General features: G+C 49.3%; 1 protein-coding gene across 3 annotated transcripts in view; it reads left to right on the top strand.

Moving 5' to 3' along the window:
* Positions 1 to 24,864, top strand: part of KYAT1 (kynurenine aminotransferase 1) — a 33,380-nt gene extending 8,516 nt beyond the window's left edge. The window contains exons 2-14 of one of the 3 annotated variants that reach the window (XM_033427028.2): positions 11,395 to 11,524; positions 13,947 to 14,005; positions 16,204 to 16,351; positions 19,338 to 19,487; positions 19,568 to 19,654; positions 19,899 to 20,027; positions 22,242 to 22,362; positions 22,707 to 22,783; positions 22,912 to 23,001; positions 23,096 to 23,282; positions 23,362 to 23,441; positions 24,102 to 24,188; positions 24,286 to 24,864. In XM_033427028.2, the coding sequence (XP_033282919.1) occupies positions 11,414 to 11,524; positions 13,947 to 14,005; positions 16,204 to 16,351; positions 19,338 to 19,487; positions 19,568 to 19,654; positions 19,899 to 20,027; positions 22,242 to 22,362; positions 22,707 to 22,783; positions 22,912 to 23,001; positions 23,096 to 23,282; positions 23,362 to 23,441; positions 24,102 to 24,188; positions 24,286 to 24,351 (1,392 nt within the window). In that variant the 5' untranslated portion in view covers positions 11,395 to 11,413 and the 3' untranslated portion in view covers positions 24,352 to 24,864. Of the gene's footprint in view, positions 1 to 11,361; positions 11,525 to 13,946; positions 14,006 to 16,203; positions 16,352 to 19,337; positions 19,488 to 19,567; positions 19,655 to 19,898; positions 20,028 to 22,241; positions 22,363 to 22,706; positions 22,784 to 22,911; positions 23,002 to 23,095; positions 23,283 to 23,361; positions 23,442 to 24,101; positions 24,189 to 24,285 lie in introns of all 3 variants that reach the window. The other 2 variants (XM_033427027.2, XM_012532827.3) reach the window with 2 other exon arrangements.
* The last annotated feature ends 42 nt before the right edge of the window (positions 24,865 to 24,906 follow it).

Here is a 24,906-nt window from a genome sequence, read left to right as displayed (position 1 = left end):
TGTTTACCATTTTTAAATTCTTTATTGAATTTGTTACAGTTTGCTTCTGTTTGGTTTTTTGGCCGCGAGGCATGTGGGATCTTAGCTCCCCGACCAGGGATCGAACCCATACCTCCTGTATTGGAATGTGAAGTCTTAACCACTGGACTGCCAGGGAAGTCCCCCTACCACCATTTGTTGCAGAGGTTATGTTTCCCCCATTGAATGGTCTTGGCATCCTTGTCAAAAATCAATTGGCCATAGATGTTTGGGCTTATTTCTGGGCTCTCAGTTCTGTTGCATTGGTCTGTATTTCTATCCTTATGCCAGTACCACACTGTTTTGATTACTGTAGCTTTGTAGTAAGTTTTGAAATCAACACGCATTTTTCATGTAACCTGAATATCTTTTCATGTCAGAATGCTAGGGGTGATCTCATTCCTTTTGATGGCTGCACAATATTCCATTGTATGGATAAATCATAACAAATTGAACCAGCCTCCAACTGATGGACATCAGATTGTCTCCAAGTTTTTCTCTCTCACACACAATGCTGCACAAATCATCCAGGTGGATACCTCTTTATGTATATGTATGAATATTCCTGTAAGATACTTCTAGAAGATGAAGTGTTAAGTCAAAGAGTAATATAAGTCACTATTATTAAGTTGCCCTCCAAAAGTTATACCAATGACTTTTAGTGCACCATAGTGTTCACTTGGTGGATCTTAATCTTCTTATTCTCTGCCTGAGAGGCAGAAAATAGTGTTTCACTTTAGTTTGCATTTTGTTAATTATGACAAGATTCAGCATCTTTTCAAGTTTATTGGCTATTTTCTTTTTTGTGTGAATTTATATCTTTTGCACACTTTTTTTTTCCTATTGAGATGTTGGGCTTTTGTTATTGATTTATAAGAATCCTTTGCATATTAAGGCTCACACTATATTAGAATGGTCTGGTTACTTGTTTGTCTCCTTCATTCTGTGTGCACACCTTGAAGGAAAGGAAGGTATCCTATTCACCCTTGTGTGCCTGGCGGCTAGCCTAGGGCATAGCACATAACAGAAGTTCGATAAATATTTGCTGAAGCGATAAAAAGTTGTGCACCTAAGTCCCTGATCCAGATGTTGACAGTAAAAAGATGAACAGAGGAGAGTCCTTGTTCTAATGGAGCTCACAGTCTGGTTGGAGAGTAGACATTAATTCTCTCATTCAACAAAAGTTTATTGAGCAGCTTCCTCTGGGCCATGTGCATAATGTCCTAAGCAGCCTGCTAGGATGAGAAAAATGCCAGGACTGTGACTCAGGTGACCTGGTCCTACTGGAATCTGGGCTGGTGAGTTCCCCTCCCTGGTCATCAGTATCCCCATCCGTAAAATGTGAGTGACTGGACCAAATTCTCTCATTTCCCCTTGAACACCTATCAGTCTGTGCTTCTTTGGCTCTTTCTGGAAGTAGGAGTCAGTGGCCTAAGGGGCCGTCATGTCACTGCTCAGAGCCTCCCCTTGCTCCACAGTGGCAGTGAATACAGGCTTTGAAGTCAGTGTCCTGAGGTCAAATTCCGGCTCTGCTACATGCTAGCTGTGGCCTTGGATGTGTGACTTAGCCTCTTGATGGAACCTTTCTGGTGGAATTAAAAGTGATGGACCCTGTGTGGAGAAAAGGGAACCCTCTTGCACTGTTGGTGAGAATGTAAATTGATACAGCTACTATGGAGAACAGTATGGAGGTTCCTTAAAAAACTAAAAATAGAACTACCATATGACCCAGCAATCCCACTACGGGGCATATACCCAGAGGAAACCATAATTCAAAAAGACACATGCACCCCAGTGTTCATTGCAGCACTATTTACAATAGCCAGGTCATGGAAGCAACCGAAATGCCCATCGACAAACGAATGGATATACGAATGGATATATATAACAATGGAATACCACTCAGCCATAAAAAGCAACGAAATAGGGTCATTTGTTGAGACGTGGATGGATCTAGAGACTGTCATACAGAGTGAAGTAAGTCAGAAAGAGAAAAACAAATATCGTATATTAACGCATATATGTGGAACCTAGAAAAATGGTATAGATGAACCGGTTTGCAGGGCAGAAATTGAGACACAGATGTAGAGAACAAACGTATGGACACTAAGCGGGGAAAGCCGCGGGGGGGTGGGGATGGTGGTGTGATGAATTGGGAGATTGGGATTGACATGTATACACTGATGTATAAAATTGATGACTAATGACTAATAAAAATAAATAAAATTCATAAATAAATAAAGTGATGGACCCTGTGAGGTGCTCGGCAGGCAGCCTGGCACAGAGAAAGTGTGCAGTAAATAAAAGGCCATTGTCCTTACCCTTAGCATAGACTTCAGGGCTACAGAGGAGTTGTCCAGGGAAGACCTGCCTCCTGGAAGATGAGAGATGAGGCACATGGGGAGTTGGAGATGGGTGTGGCCTGGGAAAGGCTGCCCTTGAATGAGTTGAATGGGTCCCCGGTGAGAGCCCCCAGGTGCTTATGAATGAGTTCCTGTGGAGGTCTCTAGGTCAGCCCAGTCAGTGGGAGAACTCTGGACTGGGAGGCCAGCAGTCCTGCCTCGAGGTGGGCCTGGACCAGCAAGCTCCCCACGGTGGACCTCTTCTATGAAGTGAGGCCACAGCCCCCTCTTGAGGCACGAAAGTTGTCCTGTGGCCTAATGTGTGGATCCCCAGGGCCAGCTAGCTGGAAGTCTAGACAGGGCTGGCTTTTCATGCCCCCTGCTGGCAGCTTCAGGAACAACAAGCACCCACTTCCCCTCCTGCCTTGACATCAGGCAGTGTTGCTGGTGAGGGCAGCCCACGTGGCCACCTGTGCCCTTCCTGCCCTCGGTTCAGGCCCCCAGTGGCTTCTCCCTCCCCTTCAAGTTCCTGGAAACTGTCCCCACGACGCCCACATGCTCACAAACACAGAGATGTGGACAAGTGCTCAAGGGCAAACACTTTTTTTTTAAATTGATTTTTATTGGAGCATAGTTACTTTACAATGTTGTATTAGTTTCCGCTGTACAGCAAAGTGAATCAGTTATACGTATACATATATCCCCTCTTTTTTAGATTTCCTTCCCATTTAGGTCACCACAGAGCACTGAGTAGAGTTCCCTGTGCTATACAGTAAGTTCTCATTAGTTATCTATTTTATACATAGTAGTGTATATATGTCAGTCCCAATCTCCCAGTTCATCCCACCCCCCCATCCCTCAAACACTTTTATTTGCACATGACATCACAACCACACACAGATATACCCATGTTCAAAGTCACATTAAAACTTTCAGGGACCCTATTCACTTTTACTTCATGGACCCCTTTCTCCATTAAAAAAAAATAATAAAAGTTATATTTTACAAAAACAATTATATTTTACAACTATGTTGGTGTAAATAACAGATATCATCCAGGCTGGATTCATTATTATACAATTCATTGTTATTATATTCTCTTTATTTCTTATTTTAAAATAAATTAAAATGAAAACATTTTCATAGGCTCCTGAAACTATCACAGGCCCTCAGCACTAAGCCTCCTGAGGAGATCTGATGGAGAAGTCAGCCCCACCAGTGAGCATGTGTGAATTCACACACATCTAGCTCCAAAAAGTGCCCACTCTATTATTAATATCTGTCACTGGGGCTTCCCTGGTGGTCCAATAACCAGGTTAAGAATCCACACTTCCACTGCAGGGGGCACAGTTTCGATCCCTGGTTGGGAAACTAGGATCCCGCAAGCTGTGTGGTGTGGCCAAAACAAACATAGTAAAACCTGTCATTTACGGTCACCCTTTATGTGCCAGGCACTAAGTGAAGTGCTTTCCATGAATTATCTCTTTTTTAAATATTTATTTATTTTATTTTTATTTATTTGGCTGTGCCAGATCTTCATTGCGGCACACGGGATTTCGTTGTGGTGTGCGGGATCTTTTAGTTGTGGCATGTGGGATCTTTAGTTGCGGCATGTGGGATCTAGTTCCCTAACTAGGGATCGAACCTGGGTCCCCTGCATTGGGAGCATGGAGTCTTAACTGCTGGACCACCAGAGAAGTCCCTCCATGAATTATCTTATTTTTATTTATTTTATAGACAGGGAAACTGACATTCAGAGAGGAGAAGTGATTTGCCCTGGGTCACACAGCCAAGGTCTGCGTGACCCCAAAGCCTGTGTTCTAGTCCTCTCCTCAGGGGTCTGCTTGGTGCCTGATCCCAGGGGAGCACCAAATGTTTGGCAGGACAAATCTGCCCCACAGAGGGTGCAGTGTAATGCTCACTCCCGTGCCCACAGACTCACCCGGACACACACACCGCCCCCTGCCCTGGCAGTGCTCTGCAGTGAAAGCCCCAACCTGGTTTCCAGCCCCAGCCCCGAGGCAGCGAGACTGGTTAAGCGTATCCTCATCCAGCACAGGCTCTCCTCTCCCTCCATGGAGCCAGGTGTCCCAGGCCACCTCCAGCCCCAAGGTACCACCTTTCCTGAGAGCTGGCAGTGAGGGTGAAGGGCTGAGATTGGGGCAGAGGAGAGGAAAGGGCCACAAGCTGGGATATTTTCCCATGTGAGTTTCTGCCATTTACTGGGTATCCAGGGATGCAGACCCTCCCCCGACCTTCAGGAGCTCCATTTGAGTGTTTGTTATTATTTTTTCATTATTATGAATTTCCTTGCTTATTAATGGAGGTGAAAATAGCACCTGCTTTCCAGGACTGTTGAAAAGGTCCAATGACATGAGTACAGTCTTTATTGCAGTGCCTGGTGCCAAGTGAGCAAATTAGAGCTGGTTGTGTTAATATTATTCCTACCTCTGTAATCCGGTGAGATGATGAAAGCATGATTTAGGGCAGAGGAGGTGTAGCCACCTTAGGAGAAAGGACAGAAATGATAGACATGGAGTGATGTGGGCGACCGTGTCAGAGAGAGGATCAGCCTACCAGGCACCCACAGATTTTGAACCAAGTGGTCAGGAGATGGTCAAGGGGGGTCCCATAGGATTAAGCCCATCTGGAGGAGTCAGCAGGACATCAGGCACAGGACGGGAGCAGCAGCTCTACATTTGGCCGATCTGAGGGGACCACCCATCCCCGTTTGCTCAGGATGGTCCTGGTTTTAGCACTGAAAGTTCTGCATCCCGAGAAACACCTCAATCCCAGGCAAGCAGGATGGTTGGTCCCCCTAGAACACGCAGTGGTCACAAGGCGCCCACTATAACCAGCACTGGGCTCAGACCCAGCCATGGGCCTCTTGTCCTCTGGCTGAGGGAAGCTGAAGCATGCCGACAACCACCCCCTGGCATGACACATGGTGGAATGCCCCTCCTCAGATAATAATCACACTGCCCTTTGTTGCTCCAAGCTCTGGTTCTGGATCCACAGGGATCAGGGAGTACCTCCGGTTTCCAGGGAGTACTCTCGATTCTGAGAAATTAGAGGGTGAACTCTGGCCGGACTGACTTCCCAGCTCCTGGAATCTCACAGTTCTGTTCCACGGGCCTTTGCACCACCTGGCACCCTTTTCCCTCCTTTGGGACTCAGCTGGAAGGCCACATCCTCCAAGGAGCCCTCCCTAACTCCTGCATGCGGCGGGGGGGGCGGGGGGGGGGGGGCTGTGTCCCCAGCGCCCCCTAGTGTCCCACTGTATGTTTCCTGGTCGTCCGCAGCAAAGTACCACAAACTGGGCGGTTTAAACAACAGAAATTTATTCTCTCACAGTTCTGGAGACCAGAAGTCCAAAATCAAGGTGTCATTGGGGCCATGCTTTCTCTGAAGGCTCCAGAGGAGAATCTGGCCCACGCTTTTCTCTTAGCTTCGGTGCTGCCAGCAGCCCTTGGTGTTCCTTGACTTGTAGGTGCTCTACTCTAATCTCTGCCGTCATCTTCACATGACCTTCTCCCTGTATGTCTGTGTCTCTTCTCCTCTTCTTATAAGGACACAAATTATATTGGATTAAGGTCCGCTCTTATCCAGTATGACCTTGTCTTAAATTGATTACATCTTCAAAGATCTCATTTCCAAATAAGGCCATATTCACAGGTACCAGAGGTTAGGACTTGGACATATCCTTTTGGAGGACACAATTCGAGCCATAACACACATTTTTGCACTTGTCAGGAAATACTTGCTGGATAATGAAGGAGACAGTGTTTGTGGGCATCTCTCACCAGGCCTGGTCCACACTGTAGTCTCAGCGCTATGCCAGGGCCTGGCCAGAGAACATGCTTGGCAGAAGCTGAGGATGGAGTGAGGAACAGAGGAGGAATTGCCCCACCTTTGGACAGATGGCTAGTTTTCAGGGCTCTGAGATGCTTTGAAGGACCTTAGAGGAAGAGGCTAGGTTAGGAGGGGTTTAGAAGGGACTAGGCTAGGGAGTTGCCTAGTTTAGGCCAGACATTTCTTATAAGCAGGTGCCAACAGCTCTCTACTTCCTAGAATCTTCTAGTGTGGACAAGCCTGAGCATTTACATATTAAAATATCCATTACTGGTTTATAAATTACTCTCCTTTTATTTCCCCTCTCTAATAAAATTCGAGCGTTGTACTGATAGTTATGAAATGGTGTGAACAGGTAGGTTATATTGGACTTCCGGTTTCCAGTCCTGCACATAAGGAGCTTAGAAGTAGTTATTCTGTCCTTATGAATAAAAAGCTGAGCAAAGTGAAATATCAACACCTCTCCTTAGATCCATCGGAAAAATGAGGCCACAGGGCAAACCGCTGCCGCCTGTGTGTGTACGTGTTGTCTAAGGCTGCTTTCCCACTACAGCAGCAGACTTGAGAAGCTGCAACAGACTGTCTGTCCTGTCAAGCCTAAAATATTTGCACTGGCCCAATGCAGAAAACGTTTGCTGGCACTGCTATAGGATAAGGAGAGTGAATAAGGAGAACAACTAACAGACAGGAATGGTGAGTGTGGCTAGGGGACAGCAAGCGAAACGGACAGTGGCAGGATATCCCCGGCACAGGAGGCCTCACGTCTGATTTAATACGGCCTCATGGTACATGGTAAAGACTTTGGATTTTATTCTTAGTATGAGGATTTAGAAAAAGAAAAGCAGAATCTGGAATCCAGGAGCTGTCTGGCACCTACAGATTTGGTCTTGTGTTGCACCTGAACAATTTCGCGGAACATCGACATCAGACAAAGCCATTCTGTGACCTTGAGGAATCAAGACAAAAACAAGACCCCTGGGGCTTCCCTGGTGGCGCAGTGGTTGGGAGTCCGCCTGCCAATGCAGGGGACGCGGGTTCGTGCCCCGGTCCAGGAGGATCCCGCATGCCGCGGAGCAGCTGGGCCTGTGAGCCATGGCCGCTGGGCCTACGCGTCCGGAGCCTGTGCTCCGCAGTGGGAGAGGCCACAACAGTGAGGGGCCACGTACCAAAAAAAAAAAAAAAAAACAAGACTCCTCCATAATCATGTCTAAACACAGACAAACCCAAATATTATTGAAGCCACACAACACGAAGCACACCCCTCTCCTGGCTAATCCGAGGGACTGCAGCTTCCTTACCAATGATAACTAGTCTCACTCTAGCCTGCCCTCCCTATAAATAAAATTATTGAGATCTCCAACCATAAAATTATCCCTGCTTCTGAAAGCACCAATCCAGAGCAAAGTCCCGCTCCTTGGGCCCTCACCCAAATCACCCCACCAAAGTCCAAATCCTAAACTAGTTCTTTTTTTTTTCTTTTGAGGAGCGAATTGTTTGTTTTAAATTTTTATTGGCATACAGTTGACTTACAATGTTGTGTTAGTTTCTGCTGTGCAGCAAAGTGAATCAGTTATACATATACATATGTATCCACTCATTTTTAGATTCTTTTCCCATATAGGTCCTATAATAAGTTCTAAGACCCTTTCACTGAGACACTCCATGGTTCCCTGGTGTGCATTTTCCCTTACTGGACAACCAGGGAAGTCCCTATACATTCTTTTTTTAATATTCCTTTCCATTATGGTTTATCCCAGGAGATTGGATATAGTTCCCTGTGCTATACAGTAGGACCTTGTTTATCCATCCTAAATGTAATAGTTTGCATCTACCAATCCCAAACTCCCAGTCCATCCCTCTCCCTATCCCCTCCCCCTTGGCAACCGCAAGTCTGATTTCTATGTCCGTGAGTCTGTTTCTGTTTCACAGGCAGGTTCATTTGTGCCATATTTTAGATTGCACGTATAAGTGACATCATATGGTATTTGTCTTTCTCTTTCTGACTTACTTCACTTGTATTGCAATATGATAATGTCTGGTTACATCCATGTTGCTGCAAATGGCATTATTTCATTCTTTTTTATGGCCGAGTAGTGTCTCTTTAGTCTTTTAATCTAGAACAGTCCCCCTCACACCCAGACACCCACTTCTTTTTTAGGGCTGTATTCTGACCCCCTTGGAGGAGAGAGAGAAGGAAAGAAGGAAGGAAGAAAAGGAGGGAGGGAGGAAGGAAGGAAAAGTCTCAGATGCAGTGCAGTTCTCAGAGAGTTCCAGGAAAGCCAGTGGGAGTCCTTGAGAGGGCCACATCTCCCGGCAACAGCTTGCCTCACTGTCCTTTGGGCACTGGCTGGGAGCAGCCCTTGGAAGCATGGCCTCTGTGCTAAGGATGGGGATGGATTTCTGAGCACAGCCGTCCCCTCTGCCACTTAGGCTCCTGGCAGTGCAGAGACACATCCCCATGGCCACTACCAGGGCACTGACTTTTTTTTAAACCTTGGAAATTTTAAAAAATAGCTTTATTGAAATATAACACACGTACCATTCAACCTTAAAGTGTACCATTCAGTGGTTTTTTGTATATTCACACTTGTGAAACCATGATCACAATCTAATTTTAGAACATTTTCATCACAGCAAAAAGACACCCGTACCGGGACTTCCCTGGTGGTCCAGTGGTAGAGAGTCCGCCTTCCAATGCAGGGGACGCAGGTTCGATCCCTGGTCAGGGAACTAAGATCCCACATGCCATGGGGCAACTAAGCCTGTGCCCCACAACTACCGAGCTCTCATGCCTCAACTAGAGCCCACATGCCGCCAACAACAGAGCCCATGTGCCCTGGAGCCTGCGCGCCACAACTAGAGAAGAGAAAACCCGCACACTGCATCTAAGACCTGACGCAGCCATAAATAAATAAATAAATAAATCTTAAAAAAATAAAAGACACCCGTACCCATTAGCAGTCGTTCCCCACGCTCACCTCCCATGCCACTCCCAGCCCAAGGCAAACACTAATCTACTCTCTGTCTCTCTAGATTTGCCTGTTGCATATCAATGGAATCGCAACAATTTGTGGCCTTTGGTAATGGGCTCCTTTTACTTAGCATAACGTTTCAAGGTTCATCCATGTTGTAGCGTGATTCAGTGCTTCATTCCCTCTTATTGTCAAATGACATTGTTAAATCATATGGATTTACCACATTTTGTTCATCAGTTGGTGGAGATTTAGGTTTGTTTCCACTTTTTTGACTCTTAGGAGTAATGCTGCTTATGAATATTCATGTACAGGATTTTATGTGGACATATTTTTTTTCATTTCTCTTGGGTGTATACCTAGGAACAGAATTGCTGGATCATATAGTAACTCTATGTTTAACATTTTGAGGAACTTCTAGATGGTTTTCCACAGCAGCTGCACCATTTTACATTCCCAGAAGCAATATACAAGGGTTCCAATTTCTCACCATCCTCGAAACACTTGTCATTATCTGTCTTATTTGTTATAGCCATTCTAGTGGATATGAAGTGGTATCTTAATGTGGCATTTACCTAATGACTAATGATGTTGAACATCTTTTCATGTGCTTACTAGCCATTTATATCTCTGGAGAGATTCAGATTTATGATTTGCAGATATTTTCTCCCATACTGTGGGTTTTCTTTTCACTTTCTTAACGGTATCCTTTGAGACACAAAAATGTCTAATTTTTTTTTTTTTTTTTTTGCGGTACGCGGGCCTCTCACTGTTGTGGCTTCTCCCATTGCGGAGCACAGGCTCTGGACGCGCAGGCTCAGTGGCCGTGGCTCATGGGCCCAGCCGCTCCGTGACATGTGGGATCTTCCCGGACTAGGGCACGAACCTGTGTCCCCTGCATCGGCAGGCGGACGCTCAACCACTGCGCCACCTGGGAAGCCCCAAGGCATTCACTTTTTTATTTATGTCTGTTGAGTTTCTTTTAATCTATAACGCTCCAGGCTTTTTTTTTTTTTGGCTGCGTTATGTCTTTGTTGCTGCGCAGGGGCTTTCTCTAGTTGTGGTGAGCAGGGGCTACTCTTTGTTGCAGTGCATGGGTTTCTCCTTGCAGTGGCTTCTCTTGTTGCAGAGCACGGGCTCTAGGTGCACGGGCTTCAGTAGTTGTGGCACTCGGGCTCAATAGTTGTGGCCCGCAGGCTCTAGAGTGCAGGCTCAGTAGTTGCGCTGCATGGGCTTAATTGCTCCACAGCATATGGGATCTTCCCAGACCAAGGATCAAACCCGTGTCCCCTGCATTGGCAGGTGGATTCTTAACCACTGTGCCACCAGGGAAGCCCCAGGCTTTTTTTTCCTCTTGCATTTTATTTGTTGAAGAAACAGGGTCATTTGTTCTGTAGAGTTTCCATCAGTCTGAATTTGTTAATTGCATCTCCGGTGTAATTTAACATTTTCTTCTGTCCCTTGTATCTTAGTAATCCAGAGGCATGATCTGCTTTAGATTTGGTTTTAGCACAGCAATAATTTGCAGGTGATATGTGTGTTTCCAGAGTCAGAACGTGTAAGGTTGACTCTGTCTGCAATGTTAGGGGCCATCCATAATCTTCAATTGGATTTTTTTTTTTTTTTTTTTTGGCTGCCACGTGGTATGCAGCATCTTAGTTCCCCAACCAGGGATCAAACTCTTACACTCTGTATTGGGAGCGCAGAGTCTCAACCACTGGACCACCAGGGAAGTCCCTGGATCTTTTTTATTTGGCTGTGTTGGGTCTTCATTGCTGCACGCGGGCTTTCTCTAGTTGCGGCGAGCAGAGGCTACTCTTCATGGCAGTGTGCGGGCTTCTCATTGCAGCGGCACACGGGATCTTCCCGGACCAGGGCTCAAACCCGTGTCCCCTGCATTGGCAGGTGGATTCTTAACCAGTGTGCCACCAGGGAAGTCCCTGGATCTTTTTTTAATTAGAGGTGATTTACATTTTGAAAGGGTCACTCTGGTTGCTGGGGGGGAAGGGGTCCCAGGGTTTCAAGGACTGAAGGATAGCCATGCAACAAAGCACTTGCTGCCATGCCTGGCACACAGGGACTACTCAATAAATATTAGCACTTACTGTTGTTGTTGTTATTAGAGCTGTGGGGGGGGGGGCACCCAAATCCTGAGCTCAGAGCCATTTTCTGGCCAGGGCATTCTCCTCTCTTCTCCTCTGCCCTTGGAGGAGACGTCGTCAGTGCCCCATGGCTCTGGGAGGCATGTTCAGGAATGCGGCGGCCATCTATTTGCACCTGGTGGGGCCCTTCCGGGGAAAGAAGTCTGGAGCTTCGCTCGCCCGGTGTTTGCATCAGACTGTAAGTGCTCTAGCCCCTCGTGCTCTGCTGCTTGCGTGCCCCAGGGGTCCTGGGATCTGGCTTGGTTCCGGCTTCAAAGCTGTGCATGAGCCTCCTCTTTCAGGAGGCCTTCTCTGACTGCAGCCTGGATGTGGGCCTCTCCCTTGCCCTTGCTTCTAATCTAGAACTTGTAGCTATGCATCTGAATGGTCTCCTTGGAGCTGCTGCCTCCCCGTCACCCCGTGTGCCCAGCCCAGTGTTTGGTACACAGTAGGTGCTTCATAAATGTTGGCTGAATAAATACATTATGCATAAGCTCAAGAACAGGCACTGGTTCCTCACTTATCCAAGTAGTGTGTGACATACTCAAAGGTCACTCCATTGAGCACCCCAAGGTTCTAGAGTCCCCCCTTTTTTATCTTCTTCCTGAACTCATTCAACTCCATCCACCCCCTTTGCTCTCTCTCTGTGCCCCTCCACCCCTCTACTCCTTCGCCCACCCCAGCCCTCCGCAAACTCCCTCACTCCAACCTCTACCCACCTACCCCCACTGCCCCGACTCATCGTCACTTTATTTTTTTAAGTATGATGCGTACCCGATTCAAACGTAATTCCTTATATCATTGAACCTATAATGCCATCAATATTAAGATGCACTGTTATTTTATGGACTAGTAAGTGGGGAAATTGCCAGTTAAACTCGTGCTATAGATTCTAAGACACATCTGAAAGTGCAATGTGCAAACAATACGCATATCAGAGTCAGTCAAACATGGTATGCTCTCCATACAAGAAGCTTAGAAACAGAGAAGAGCGCACTTAGGATTAAATCACCTGTAATTCCACCACTCAGAGAGAACCTTTCTTAACATTTGGTATGTTTCCTTCTAAATTTTTTTCTATTCACATATGGTCATAAAAATATATATATACATACAAATATATATTAGGGTATATTTTAAAAAATATAATCATCCCGTACATGCTATTTTGTAGCCTGTTTTATTGATATTGGTATATCATATTTACAAACATTCCTCTAAAATGTAATTTTCTCCCACATTTTTTAATCATAAAAATAAAACCTTTATTTTAGAAAATTTGGAAAATACGAAAATTATAAGGAAGAGAAGAAAAATATCTGTCAACTAACCAACTAAAGATAATCACTGCTGACTAACATTTGGGTGATAACATGATTTTCCCTGGCAGGGATCACGCTCTCATTTTTAACTATTTTGACATGTTCTGAGTGCCAGGCCTGGTGAGAGGTGTCAGGGACAGGGCTGCCAATGTTAGCAAAGCACCTACTAGGTGTCAGCCCCATGCTGGGCTCTCTGCAAATCATTCCCATCAGCAAGACTCCCAGGTGATGGAAAAGCCTGGCCTGTATACAGACGGTCCCCATGCCCTTATCCAGGGCAGGGGCCAGACACTAGGAGCGCTGCTGTTGCCACCACCCTGACCAGGGTCCTGTCCAGCTCCTCCTCCAACCTTGGGGAAGTCCCTGAATCTCTTTGAGCTTCAGTGTCCTCATCTTTACATGGGGATTATCCTGGTCCCTCTGATAGACGTGCTGTGGGGACTAAGCCTATGAGGAACAGTGGGGGCTCACTGTTAGATACAGCTGTGGCCCCACCACCTGCCGGCCATCTGAGACTCCAAGCCACAGGACCAGGAGGCTGGGAGGGACCACAGAGCCTATGCCCCTATTATACTGATGGAGAGACTGAGGCCAGGGGAGCTAAAGCACCTGTGCAATGTCACCCAGCCAAGGCGGGCTTAGGACCTGAGTTTGGTGGTTCTCAGGCCTGGCCAGTGTCTGCACACCTGCGGGTGAGGGGGAAGCTGGCCTGGAAGGAACATAGGGAAGGGGAGGGGAGGTCCCCTGAGCCCCCTAGGACCGAGCAAGTGTCCTCTTTGCCTGAGTCAGAACGTGGCCTCGTCTCAAACAGCCCTGAGTCTGAGTGTATCTGTTGTATGACCTTGAACACATCCCTCTCCCCGCTCTCCCTCCTCCATCTTCTTATCTGTAAAACGGGACCAGCCAGGTGGTCCTGAGAAGTCAAAGGAAGAGCTTAGCGAGAAGCTGCTGTAGTCACTGTCACCACGATCCTTCCCGTGCTCTGCTCTCCCCCTTCCTCCTGCCCCTCCTCCTCGGCCCCAGCCCCTCCTGGGTCAAACTTTAGCTTGATGGAATCCAGGCTGTGTGCCAGGACACGTGGACCCTGGGCTGGCAGGTGGGCGAGTCCAGGCTGCTGGAGTGGGAGGAGCTGAGCTGGGTGGTGGGAGACCCCGCCCCCCTGTCTTGTCTGGGAGCCCTGCTCTCCGCCTCCCGCCTGGAGGAGTGGACACCAAGGCTGTGGCCCCAGAGAAGCTGCCTCCCGGGCAGGCCCAGGCTGCTGGGCCTCCACCACTGACCCTCTGTTTGTTCTGTCTTCAGCTCGTCATGACCAAACAGCTGCAGGCTCGAAGGCTGAATGGGATCGACCACAACCCATGGTGAGCTGGGCGGGGCTGGGGAGGGGTGTGGGGGTCCCCTGGGCTCAAGGGCAGGGCAGGGCTGGCGGTCTCTGGATTGGCAGTAACTCAGTAGTACCCAGGACGGCCGCGCACTCGGACGGGGGAAGATTTGTAGCCACAGCTCCTGAGAGGTGAGAACCCCAGCAGCCAGCTTAGGTTCGGATCTCAGCCTCGCCCTGCTTGGCTGTGGCATTTGGGGCCGGTGACTCGCCTGCTCTGAGCCTCAGTTTCCCATCTGGGAAATGGAGGTAATTCCCTTTCCCTTGAAGGGCCTGGGAGGATGAGGTGACATACTATGTGAGCGATGGCCATTACCCAGGCATTACCCAGGCACCAGGCTGAGGGCTTTCCAGGGATTCTTTCATTTCACACTTAGTACAGAACAAGCTAAGCTAAGGAATATAAGAAGGTAAGACACGGGCAGCTCCTCACCAGCGCTTACAGAGGTTGACATCGTTTCTTTTTTGACCTGTTCTAAATATGAGAGGCATGTGTGCCCCTTGTCACCCGTGATTCAGTGGATGCACTGGAAGGTGTGTGAGAAAGATTTAATGACCTTCCCGCTTCCCCCCAACCCCTGCTCCTGGCCCGCTCTACCTTTGGCCAAGGGCATTGAGCCACCTCTATACGTTAAAAAAAAAAAAAAAAAAATCATTGGCTGTTGTTTTTACCAAAAAGAGAACCATTTTTTCTTTCAGACTCCCCTGCTGTACAACGCTTTGTGTTTTGCAAAAATCTTCCACCTCCATCTTCTCCTCTGATGCTCCATGGTGTTTGGGATGGGGGAGCCAGGCCCAAAGGCCCTATAGGGTCCGGTTGCCCTCTAGGTTGGGCCTCCAGGGTCCTGTTCCCCAGGCTGCCACACTCTGTCCTCTCTGTGAGGCAGGTGGGCAGGCTTGTGGCCCATTTTTCACATAAGGTAAAGTCTAACTCCGAAGGAGGAAATGACTGGCTGGGAGAGACAGGAAGAATCTTTCCCGACTCACAGACCCAGCAGACTCTTGAACCCGTCACACCCATTGTACAGAAGGAAGGACTGAGGCCAGGAGAGGCTAAGTCTCATGCGAAGGCAGGGCAGAGCAGGAGCTGGCCTGGGAGGAATGCACGGGACAGCAGAGGAGTGCCAGGAGGGATGAGAGCCATGAAAGGTCCCAGGTTCCTGCTGACCCCAGGGTGGTGGCCTGAGGATCAGGACCCTAGAGGCCCAACCCACAGGGCAGCTGGTCTCCATAGGGTATTGGAGCCTGGCTCCCCTGTCCCAGCCACCATGGAACATCCACCACCTGATTTTGCATCTCAGCTCTGCCTTAGCGGCTGTGTGACTCTGGGCGGGTCACTGGCCTCTCTGAGCTTCAGCAACTCTGTCTTCAGAGACACTGTGGCGCTCTGGAGAGAAAATGACCAATTTTAGACATAATGATATTTATTGTTATGCAAATTCAACTCCACCCAGCCTGACCCCTCTGCCCCCAACCAACCTGGAACCGCATACTAGCCTCTTCAGCCTCTCAGCCTCTCTTCCAGTTTCCCTGAACAGGTAGCCATTAGGCAGGGCCAGAAGAAAGGTGGTCAGGGGCCAGAGACGGCAGATGGCAGGCCCCAGTCTGTCCAGGGTAATCGTCAAGCGCAGAACTGGTGCTTCAGACACCAAAGGCTGGCAGTGCTAACTGGGAGACGTTGGGCAAGTCGCCCGAACCCCAGCTTCTCCGTCCCCCCTGTGATCAAGGAGCAGAACATGCCTCATAGACTATCAGAGATGATGTGAGCAAGCATTTCAAAGTGTGGTGCTGAGAGACACATGAACGGGTTATGAAATCCATTTCGGGGCGCTCAACAAGTATTTCTACTGACTAGAGTAGAATAGGATGGGAAATACTGCAGTGGATCACACTGGAAGGAGAAAGTTGAGTCCATGTTTGTGCTCTACAGAGCTTGGGATGTAAAAGTGATTTCTTACTATGGATCGTGGTGGAAAGTTGGAAAGCCCCTGGGCTAAGACATGTGATCAGCATGGAACCAGTTATGACCACGAACAGATCTCCGGACCAGGGTGGATGCTGATTATGCAGTTTTTCTAGAAGGAACCCAACGCCTTGCTCACCCTGCCCTGGAAGCAAGCGGAAGTCCAGGTCGGGGTGGAGGGTTGGGCTGGTACCCACTCTCTATTTGTTGCCCAGGGTGGAGTTTGTCAAACTGGCCAGTGAGGCTGATGTCGTGAACTTGGGCCAAGGCTTCCCAGACTTCGCACCCCCAGACTTCGCCGTGGAAGCCTTTCAGCACGCCGTCAGTGGGGACTTCATGCTCAACCAGTACACGAAGGCATTTGTGAGTCTACCAGCCCCTCTGGAGGGGTCCCTGGACATGGACCTCTGAGGAGGTCCCGGGGGAGGACAGAGCAGATCTTTTTGGGCAGCAGGCCCATCTGAGTGTCAGGGTTCATGGGGCAGAGCCCCGGGAATTCAGTCTGGCCATGGTTCAGTGTTCACTGACTGTCTCCTTTGTTCCAGTCCCTGGAACAGTTCATGGTCTGGGGGAAAGACAGGTAAAAAAGCGTGAGCCAGGAGCTCATGGTCTAGTGGGAAAAGCAGACCAAAACCCAAAACAATAGCAGAAGACAAAGGTAGTTGATATGCTGTGATGGAGGAGAATGGGGTACTTGGGAGCAAGAAGGAGGGAATGAGACCTGGGAGATCAGGGAGGGCTTTCTGAAGGAGGTGACACCTAAGCTTAACCCTGAAAGACAAGCTGCTGATTGTTTTGACTCTAAATCCGAAGTCTTTCTGTGAAGAACCACAGAGTAAATATTTGCCGCCTTGGAGTAGTTTCTTAAACTTTGATGTGCATCTCATCGCCCTGGGGGAAAGTTCCCTCCAGTGCCACCACCCAGAGATAACCACTGCTAATGGTTTGCTACTTTGCTGAGTGTTTAGACTTTTGAACTTTTATAAATTTATTTTTATTTTTGGCTGCGTTGGGTCTTCATTGCTGCACCTGGGCCCTCTCTAGTTGCTGCAAGCAGGGGCCACTCCTCGTTGCCATGTGCGGGCTTCTCACTGTGGCGGCCTCTCTTGTTGCGGAGCACGGGCTCTAGGCATGCGGGCTTCAGTAGTAGTGGCACGCAAGCTCAGCAGTTGTGGATCACAGGTTCTAGAGCACAGGTTCAGTAGTTGTGGTGCACGAGCCCAGGTGCTCCACGGCATGTGGGATCCTCCCAGACCAGGGCCCAAACCCGTGTCCCCTGCATTGGTAGGCGGACTCTCAACCACTGCACCACCAGGGAAGCCCCCTGAACTTTTAACTTTTAAAAATGCTTGTATAAACACACACACATTCACATGCCCACACGTGAGATTTGTGTTTCTTAACACAAATGGACTCATACCCTAGTAATGTTCTATAACTTATTTCACTAAATAGTATGACATAGGCATCTTTCCATGTCAAAACAGCCTCATTCTTTTTTTTAAATTTATTTTTTATTGAAGTATAGTTGAATTACAATGTTGTGTTAATTACTGCTGTACAACAAAGTGACTCAGGCATACATTCTTTTTCATATTCTTTTCCATTATGGTTTATCATAGGATATTGAATATAGTTCCCTGTGCTATATAGTAGGACCTTGTTGTCTATCCATTCTATATATACCAGTTTGCATCTGCTAATCCCAAACTCCCCATCCAACCCCCTCCCATCCCCCTCCCCCTTGGCAACCACCAGTCTGTTCTCTATGTCCCTGATTCTGTTTCTGTTTCATAGATAGGTTCATTTGTGTCATATTTTATATTCCACATATAAGTGATATCATATGGTGTTTGTCTTTCTCTTTGTGACTTACTTCACTTAGTATGATAACCTCTAGTTGCATCCATGTTGCTGCAAATGGCATTATTTCATTCTTTTTCATAGCTGAGTAGTATTCCATTGTGTATATGTACTCCATTAGCCTCATTCTTTTTGATGGCTGCATAGTATCCGATTGCCTAGATGTGCCATAATCTATTTACCCAGCCCTACACTGATGATCTGGTTTGGTTATCTCACTATTAAGCAATGCCACAGTGAATATCTCTTTGTGTATCCCTTTGTACACATATGTGAATATTTCTCTCAGATATATCCCAAGAAGTAAAACTAGAGAATCAAAGGGTGTAAGCATTTCAGCCTGTGCTGGATATTGTCAGATTGCCCTCTAGTAAGGTTTACTCACATACCCACCAACAGGCTGGTCTCAGAGCTGGCAGGAATGTTCATTCTTTTCATGTACATATTGGGCCTCAGGACTTTTTCTTTCATGCCTGACCTCGTTTTTTTCATTTGGGTGTATATCTTTGTCCTATTGCTTTGAAAGAGCTCTTTACATATTAAATATCTTATTTCTTTCTCTTATGTTGCAGTGTTCCTCTCTTTGTCTTTTAACTTTGCTCATGGGATATTTTGGTGTACAGAAATTTTTCATTTTTATGTAGTCAATTCTGGTTTAGTGAATTATTAAGTTCTAGACCTTAGGTTTCAGTCCCTTGGCTTAGCCTGGAGTGTTTTTTTTTGTTTGTTTGTTTGTTTGGGTTTTTTTTTTTGCGGTATGTGGGCCTCTCACTGTTGTGGCCTCTCCCGTTGCGAAGCACAGGCTCCGGACACGCAGGCTCAACAGCCATGGCTCACGGGCCCAGCCACTCCACGGCATGTGGGATCTTCCCGGACCGGGGCATGAACCCGTGTCCCCTGCATCGGCAGGCGGACCCTCAACCACTGTGCCACCAGGGAAGCCCAGCCTGGAGTGTTTTATAAGTGTCCTCAACAAACAAGCATACAGATCCAATCTTCCTCTCAAAGTGGGGTGCTTCCAAAGCTGCAACATAAAGTCCTATTCCTGCGCTTCAACTGGCATGACCTTGGGAAAGTCATTTTCTTTCTCTGGCTCACTGTTTTTCTACCAGTCAAATGGTGGGGATCAAATAATACCTCTTTTGCAAGGCTGCCAAGAGGATTAGATGGCACAAAAGTACTACTTAAACTTAGAGGGAGGTGTTTAAAGTGTGGAGTTCCTGCTATTTTGAGGGCTCTGTTGCACTGTGCTCCACGAAGGCATACACTCTGTCTGGTTTCCCACTGATCCCAGCCCTGGATGCTGGGCCTGGCACAGAGCAGGCTTTATGGCATGTGCTGGCGATGGAGATGAAAGAACTCACCCCACAGGAACTGACTCTGCCCCAAGGCTTGCTGCTGGAAGATGCTAGAATTGCCTGGATGCATCTGAGTGGGAGGGTGGGCCCAGGCTGAACCAGGCCGCTGACCCCTGCTGTCCCGGCAGGGTTATCCACCCCTGACGAAGATCCTGGCCAGTTTCTTCGGGAAGTTGCTGGGACAGGACATAGACCCGCTCAAGAACGTGCTGGTGACTGTGGGTGCCTATGGGGCCCTGTTCACAGCCTTCCAGGCCCTGGTGGACGAAGGAGACGAGGTGAGTGGGCAAGGCCAGGGCTGGGTGGGGGTGAAGGGTCAGGGTGGTGCCGACCCCAGCCAATCTGATCCTTGTACCAGGTCATCATCATCGAGCCCTTTTTTGACTGTTATGAGCCCATGACATTGATGGCAGGGGGTCGCCCTGTGTTTGTGTCCCTGAAGCTGGTAAGGATGCTGGTTGGGGTGTGGGTGGGCAGAGGGGTCCAAGGAGTGTGCTGGGTTGAACCCTGGGAGGTGGGAAAGAAGGAAGGAAGTGAAGGAGGGCAGTTTCTCCAGGATGAGGAGAGGGGTGTCCAGAGCCCGAGAGGAGAGACAGTGGGGAGAGATACCTGGGGGGAGGAAGGCTGACTTTCTAGAGATGAAAGTCATGTGGGTAAGTATTGCCACCCCCTCCCACCTCCTCTTGCAGAGCCCCAACCAGGATGGGGAACTGGATTCCAGCAGCAACTGGCAGCTGGACCCCACGGAGCTGGCCAGCAAGTTCACATCTCGCACTAAAGCCCTTATCCTCAACACACCCAACAACCCCCTGGGAAAGGTACCTGAGAGACCTCCTCTGGGGACCCCTCCAGATTGGCTCACGTCCCTGCTCTGTTACTCTTGTGCTGCCATGGGGCCTCAGTTTCTTTGTCTGTGAAGTGGGAGGACTACCTGCGATGGGCTCTGAGGACCGAAGCTCCCAGAGGTCCCAGGGCCTGGGGCAGGGATCCCCAGGGAAGGTATCAGGCCTCGGGTGGTGGAGCGGGCTGGACATCTCCATGACGTCCCCATGAACCTGGGCCAGTGACTTCACCTCTCCAGTTTTTCGTCTGGAAAATGGGAACATGACAGAACTGATGTGAAGGAAGACCCAGGCTTCCACCTGTGTCTCTCCTTTACTGTCACACCATTATCACACTCAAAACGCTTCTGACACCAGATATGTGGGTTTTTTTCCCACACTAAGTAATTATGTGAGACCAGCTGGGTGTCCCACAAGTCAACTCAATTTAATTCAATTCTGACACTGTCTACCTGGAGATGGCGTCAGATCCCACAGGTTAAGGGCTCAGTCTCACAAGTCTGCCCCCCACCCCACTCCAGACACCAATCACAAGTCGAGGTTGTCACCTGTGCTGCTGACCTATGGTTGTAAATCTGAGGTGCCCACAACCCCCTCCTCGGTTCAATTAATTTGCTAGAGTGGCTCACAGGACTCAGGGAAACACCTACTTACAGTTACCAGTTTATTAAAGGATACGATAAAGGATACAGATGAACAGCCTGTTGAAGAGACATGTAGGGCGAGGTCTGGGAGGTTCCCGAGCACAGGTGCTTCTGTCCCTGTGGAGCTGGGGTGTGTCAAGCTCCTGGTACCTGGATGTGCTCACCCACCTGCAAGCTCTCTGAACCCTGTCCTATTGGGATTTTTATGGAGGCTTCAATTATCAACTCCATTTCCAGCCCCTCTGCCCTCTCTGGAGAAAATTCCAAACTTCCAATATGGCTTCGTCTTTCTGATGATCAGCCCCAATCCAAGAGCCCACTTAGAGTTGCCTCATTAGAACAAAAATGCTTCTAGTGCTCTTTTTTTTTTTTTAATTTATTTATTTTTGGCTGCAGTGGGTCTTTGTTGTTGCGTGCAGGCTTTCTCTAGTTGCAGCGAGTGGGGGCTACTCTTTGTTGCGGTGCATGGGCTTCTCATTGTGGTGGCTTCTCTTGTTGCGGAGCACAGGCTCTAGGTGTGCGAGCTTCAGTAGCTGCAGCACTCGGGCTCCGTAGTTGTGGCATGCGGGCCCTAGAGCATGTGCGCTTCAGTAGTTGTGGCATGTGGGCTCAGTAGTTGTGGCTCACGGTCTCTAGAGCTTAGGTTCAGTAGTTGTGGCGCACGGGCTTAGTTGCTCTGTGGCATGTGGGATCTTCCCGGACCAGGGCTCGAACCTGTGTCCCCCAGACTGGCAGGCGGATTCTTTTTTTTTTTTTGGTTATAAATTTATTTATTTATTGCTGTGTTGGATCTTCGTTGCTGTGCACGGGCTTTCTCTAGTTGCGGCGAGCAGTGGCTACTCTTTGTTGCCATGCGCGGGCTTCTCATTATGGTGGCTTCTCTTGTTGTGGTTGTGGAGCACAGGTTCTAGGCGTGTGGGCTTCAGTAGTTGTGGCACGGGGACTCAGTAGTTGTGGCTTACGGGCCCTAGAGCACAGGCTCAGTAGTTGTGGTGCACAGGCTTAGTTGCTCCGCGGCATGTGGGATCTGCCCAGACCAGGGATTGAAGGCAGGCGGATTCTTAACCACTGCGCCACCAGGGAAGTCCACTTCTAGTGCTCTTATCACTTAGGAATTTACAAGAGTTTCCAGAGCCCTGTGTCTAGGTCAGGATCAAAGAGCAAATATTAGAACAAAAGATGTTTCTAGTGCTCTTACTACTTAGTAATTTACAAGGGTTTTAGGAGTTCTGTGCCAGGAATTGGGGCAGATATATATATATATATATATGTGTGTGTGTGTGTGTGTGTGTATGTATATATATATACATATATACATACATATATATGTATGTATATATGTATACACACACACACACACACACACACACACACATATATATATATATATATATATATGTGTGTGTATTTTCTGTTATCTCACAACCAACTTCACAGGGTCACTGTTGCAGGGATAGGATGGGACAGAAAAGCCCTCAGCACCGGCTCTGGCCCTGTCTGTTCATCTCTCTAAGCAGGCCTCTCTGTTTGGGGATGGTCCCTGCAGGTGTTCTCCAGGGCAGAACTGGAGCTGGTGGCCAGCCTGTGCCAGCAGCATGACGTGGTGTGTATCACCGACGAGGTCTACCAGTGGCTGGTCTATGACGGGTGCCAGCACGTCAGCATCGGTGAGCCGAGCCGGCCAGGGTGCCCCCGTTCCCCTGGACATTTGTGGCAGGGCCTTGAGCCCAGTCTGGGTGTCAGCGCAGGCCTGTTGATTAGGACCGAGGAGTCTAGACCCACACAGGTCAGGTGACCTGGGGCAGTGACTTCACCTCTCTGAGGACAGGGGAACACATGGCATCTGCCTCCCAGGGTTGTCATGAGGGTGAGCTCAAATAAGTCGTGGGAGTAGCTTAGCACATGGTGGAGTCTGGAGCGTTGAGAGCCTGAGTGCCTGCTGGGGTCCAGCCCCCACCTCTCCCCTGCCCCCACCCCCATCTCAGCAGCTGCTTTCTTTGGCCTTGGGCAGCCACCCTCCCTGGCATGTGGGAACGCACCCTGACCATTGGCAGCGCTGGCAAGACCTTTAGCGCCACAGGCTGGAAGGTGAGTCAACGAGGGCGGGGGTGAACCCCCCCTCTACAATCCTTGGTAGGCGAGTCTGGCCTGGAAATCCAGAAGGGGTTTGGTCAGGCCCCGAAGAGCCTCACCTCCTACCTATGTTGCTGGTCCAGGTGGGCTGGGTCCTAGGCCCGGAGAGTCTGCTGAAGCACCTGCGCACCGTGCACCAGAACTCCATCTTCCACTGTCCCACACAGGCCCAGGTGAGGGGGGGGGGGAGGGGGGGGCAAGAAAGGAGTTCGGGCTGGCTCCAAGGTCAGGTCACACCTGACCTGCTTGTCCCTCCGCCCTCCCCAGGCTGCAGTAGCCCAGAGCTTTGAGCGGGAGCAACTGCACTTCGGCCAACCCAGCAGCTACTTTGTGCAGCTCCCACAGGCCATACAGCGCTGCCGAGACCACATGATACAGAGCCTGAAGTCTGTAGGCCTGAGGCCCGTGATCCCCCAGGGCAGCTACTTCCTCATCACAGACATCTCGGAATTCAGTGAGTGGGACTGGCCGGGCTGGGCCAGGTACAGGGCTCTGGAGGCTGCTCAGGGCTCAGCCTGGCCTCTGTCCCCCAGAGAGCAAGATGCCCAACTTGCCTGGAGCTGCAGATGAGCCTTACGACAGACGCTTTGTCAAGTGGATGATCAAGAACAAGGTGGGCTGGGCCTCTGCCAAGGCCGCTGTGTATGTTTTACAGGCTGTGCACTGCTAAGGGTGCCTGACCAGGGGGCTGATGCGCCAAAGTCCAGCCAGTCCTCTGCCTTGAGCCGTGGCACAGGGTTGCATCCACTTCAAGGAATGGGAAGCCTGTTTTCAGTTTGCTCAAATATGCCTTGTGGGCTGGCAGGAATTCTTGCCCTCTCAGGGCTTCAGTCTTCCCATCTGTACAGTGAGGAGCTGGCCCATTAACTCTGAGGTCCATCCAGCTCAGAGCTACGACTCTAAGACTTATTTCTTTTTTTTGCTTGTTTGTGGCGTTTTTTTTGTTTTGGCCGTGCCACATGGTTTACAGGATCTTAGTTCCCCGACCAGGGATTGAACCCGCGCCCTCAGCAGTGAAAGCGCAGAGTCCTAACCACTGGACCATCAGGGAATTCCCTAAGACTTATTTATTCTATGGCTCTGCCCTGACCTGCCTGGCTTGGAATGATGATTTGGGATGCTTTTCCTCTGACCTTGATGCAGCACTGGGAGGTGCTGCACTGAACTAATTTTCCTTCTCCTGTCTCATCACGGAACATCTCTGACCCCCTGGAGCCCCCCAGAGGCCTGCTGGGCTGTGGGGCCGCTGAGACATGGGCTTCCTCCTCCACAGGGCTTGATGGCCATCCCGGTCTCCATCTTCTACAGCGTGACACATCAGAAGCTCTTTGACCACTATATCCGCTTCTGTTTCATGAAGGTAAAGGACAGGCCTGGGGGAGGGAAGACCTCCCCAAGCCTCCCCATGCCTCCTGCGGGTGTGGGGAGAGGGGTAGGACCAATCTGTGTTGGTGCAGGATGAATCCACGCTCCAGGCCATGGACAAGAAGCTACAGACGTGGAAGGATGAGCTCAGGCCCTGACATCACCCCCTGGGCCCTGCATTGCCTGCTCCCTGCACACTCTGCAGGGCTCTGTCTTTGTCCAGGTTTCAGCCATTCCCAGGTTGGGGGTAGATGGTACTGGAGGATCTCTTCTCTGTAACACAGAATAACCTCAGGGAAGAGCCCCCCGTTTTGGTCTTGGGACAGTCAGGAGCACTTCCCCATGGCACATAGCTGTGTTCCTGTTGCAGAGGTGAAGGAGGCCTGACCGGGGCCTCTCCCTGGTCCTCCCTGTGCTGGGCTATATGGTCTTGGGTCCCCTCTGGCCTCCCCAGACTCAGCTGGGACTCAGAGGGCAGAGTTCAATAGTGTACTGACCTTGGGTCTCAGCACTGGCCTCAGCCTTGCACTGGCCCCAGCCTTGCATTGGCCCCAGCCAGGCCTCAGGCATCCCTCCCTTTCCTTATCTAAGCTTGATTTTGGAAAGTTGCCCTTAGGCTTGACTCTTCAAGCCAGTACTTTTGCCCATAATAAAGTTTTAAGTTATTCAAACTGTTATTGGCCGCTTCTCTCTGCTTGACACCCTGGTGCTGA

This window comes from Orcinus orca, chromosome 6 (assembly GCF_937001465.1).
Source record: "Orcinus orca chromosome 6, mOrcOrc1.1, whole genome shotgun sequence".
Taxonomy (NCBI): Eukaryota; Metazoa; Chordata; class Mammalia; order Artiodactyla; family Delphinidae; genus Orcinus; species Orcinus orca.
This window is presented reverse-complemented; position numbering and strand designations above follow the sequence as displayed.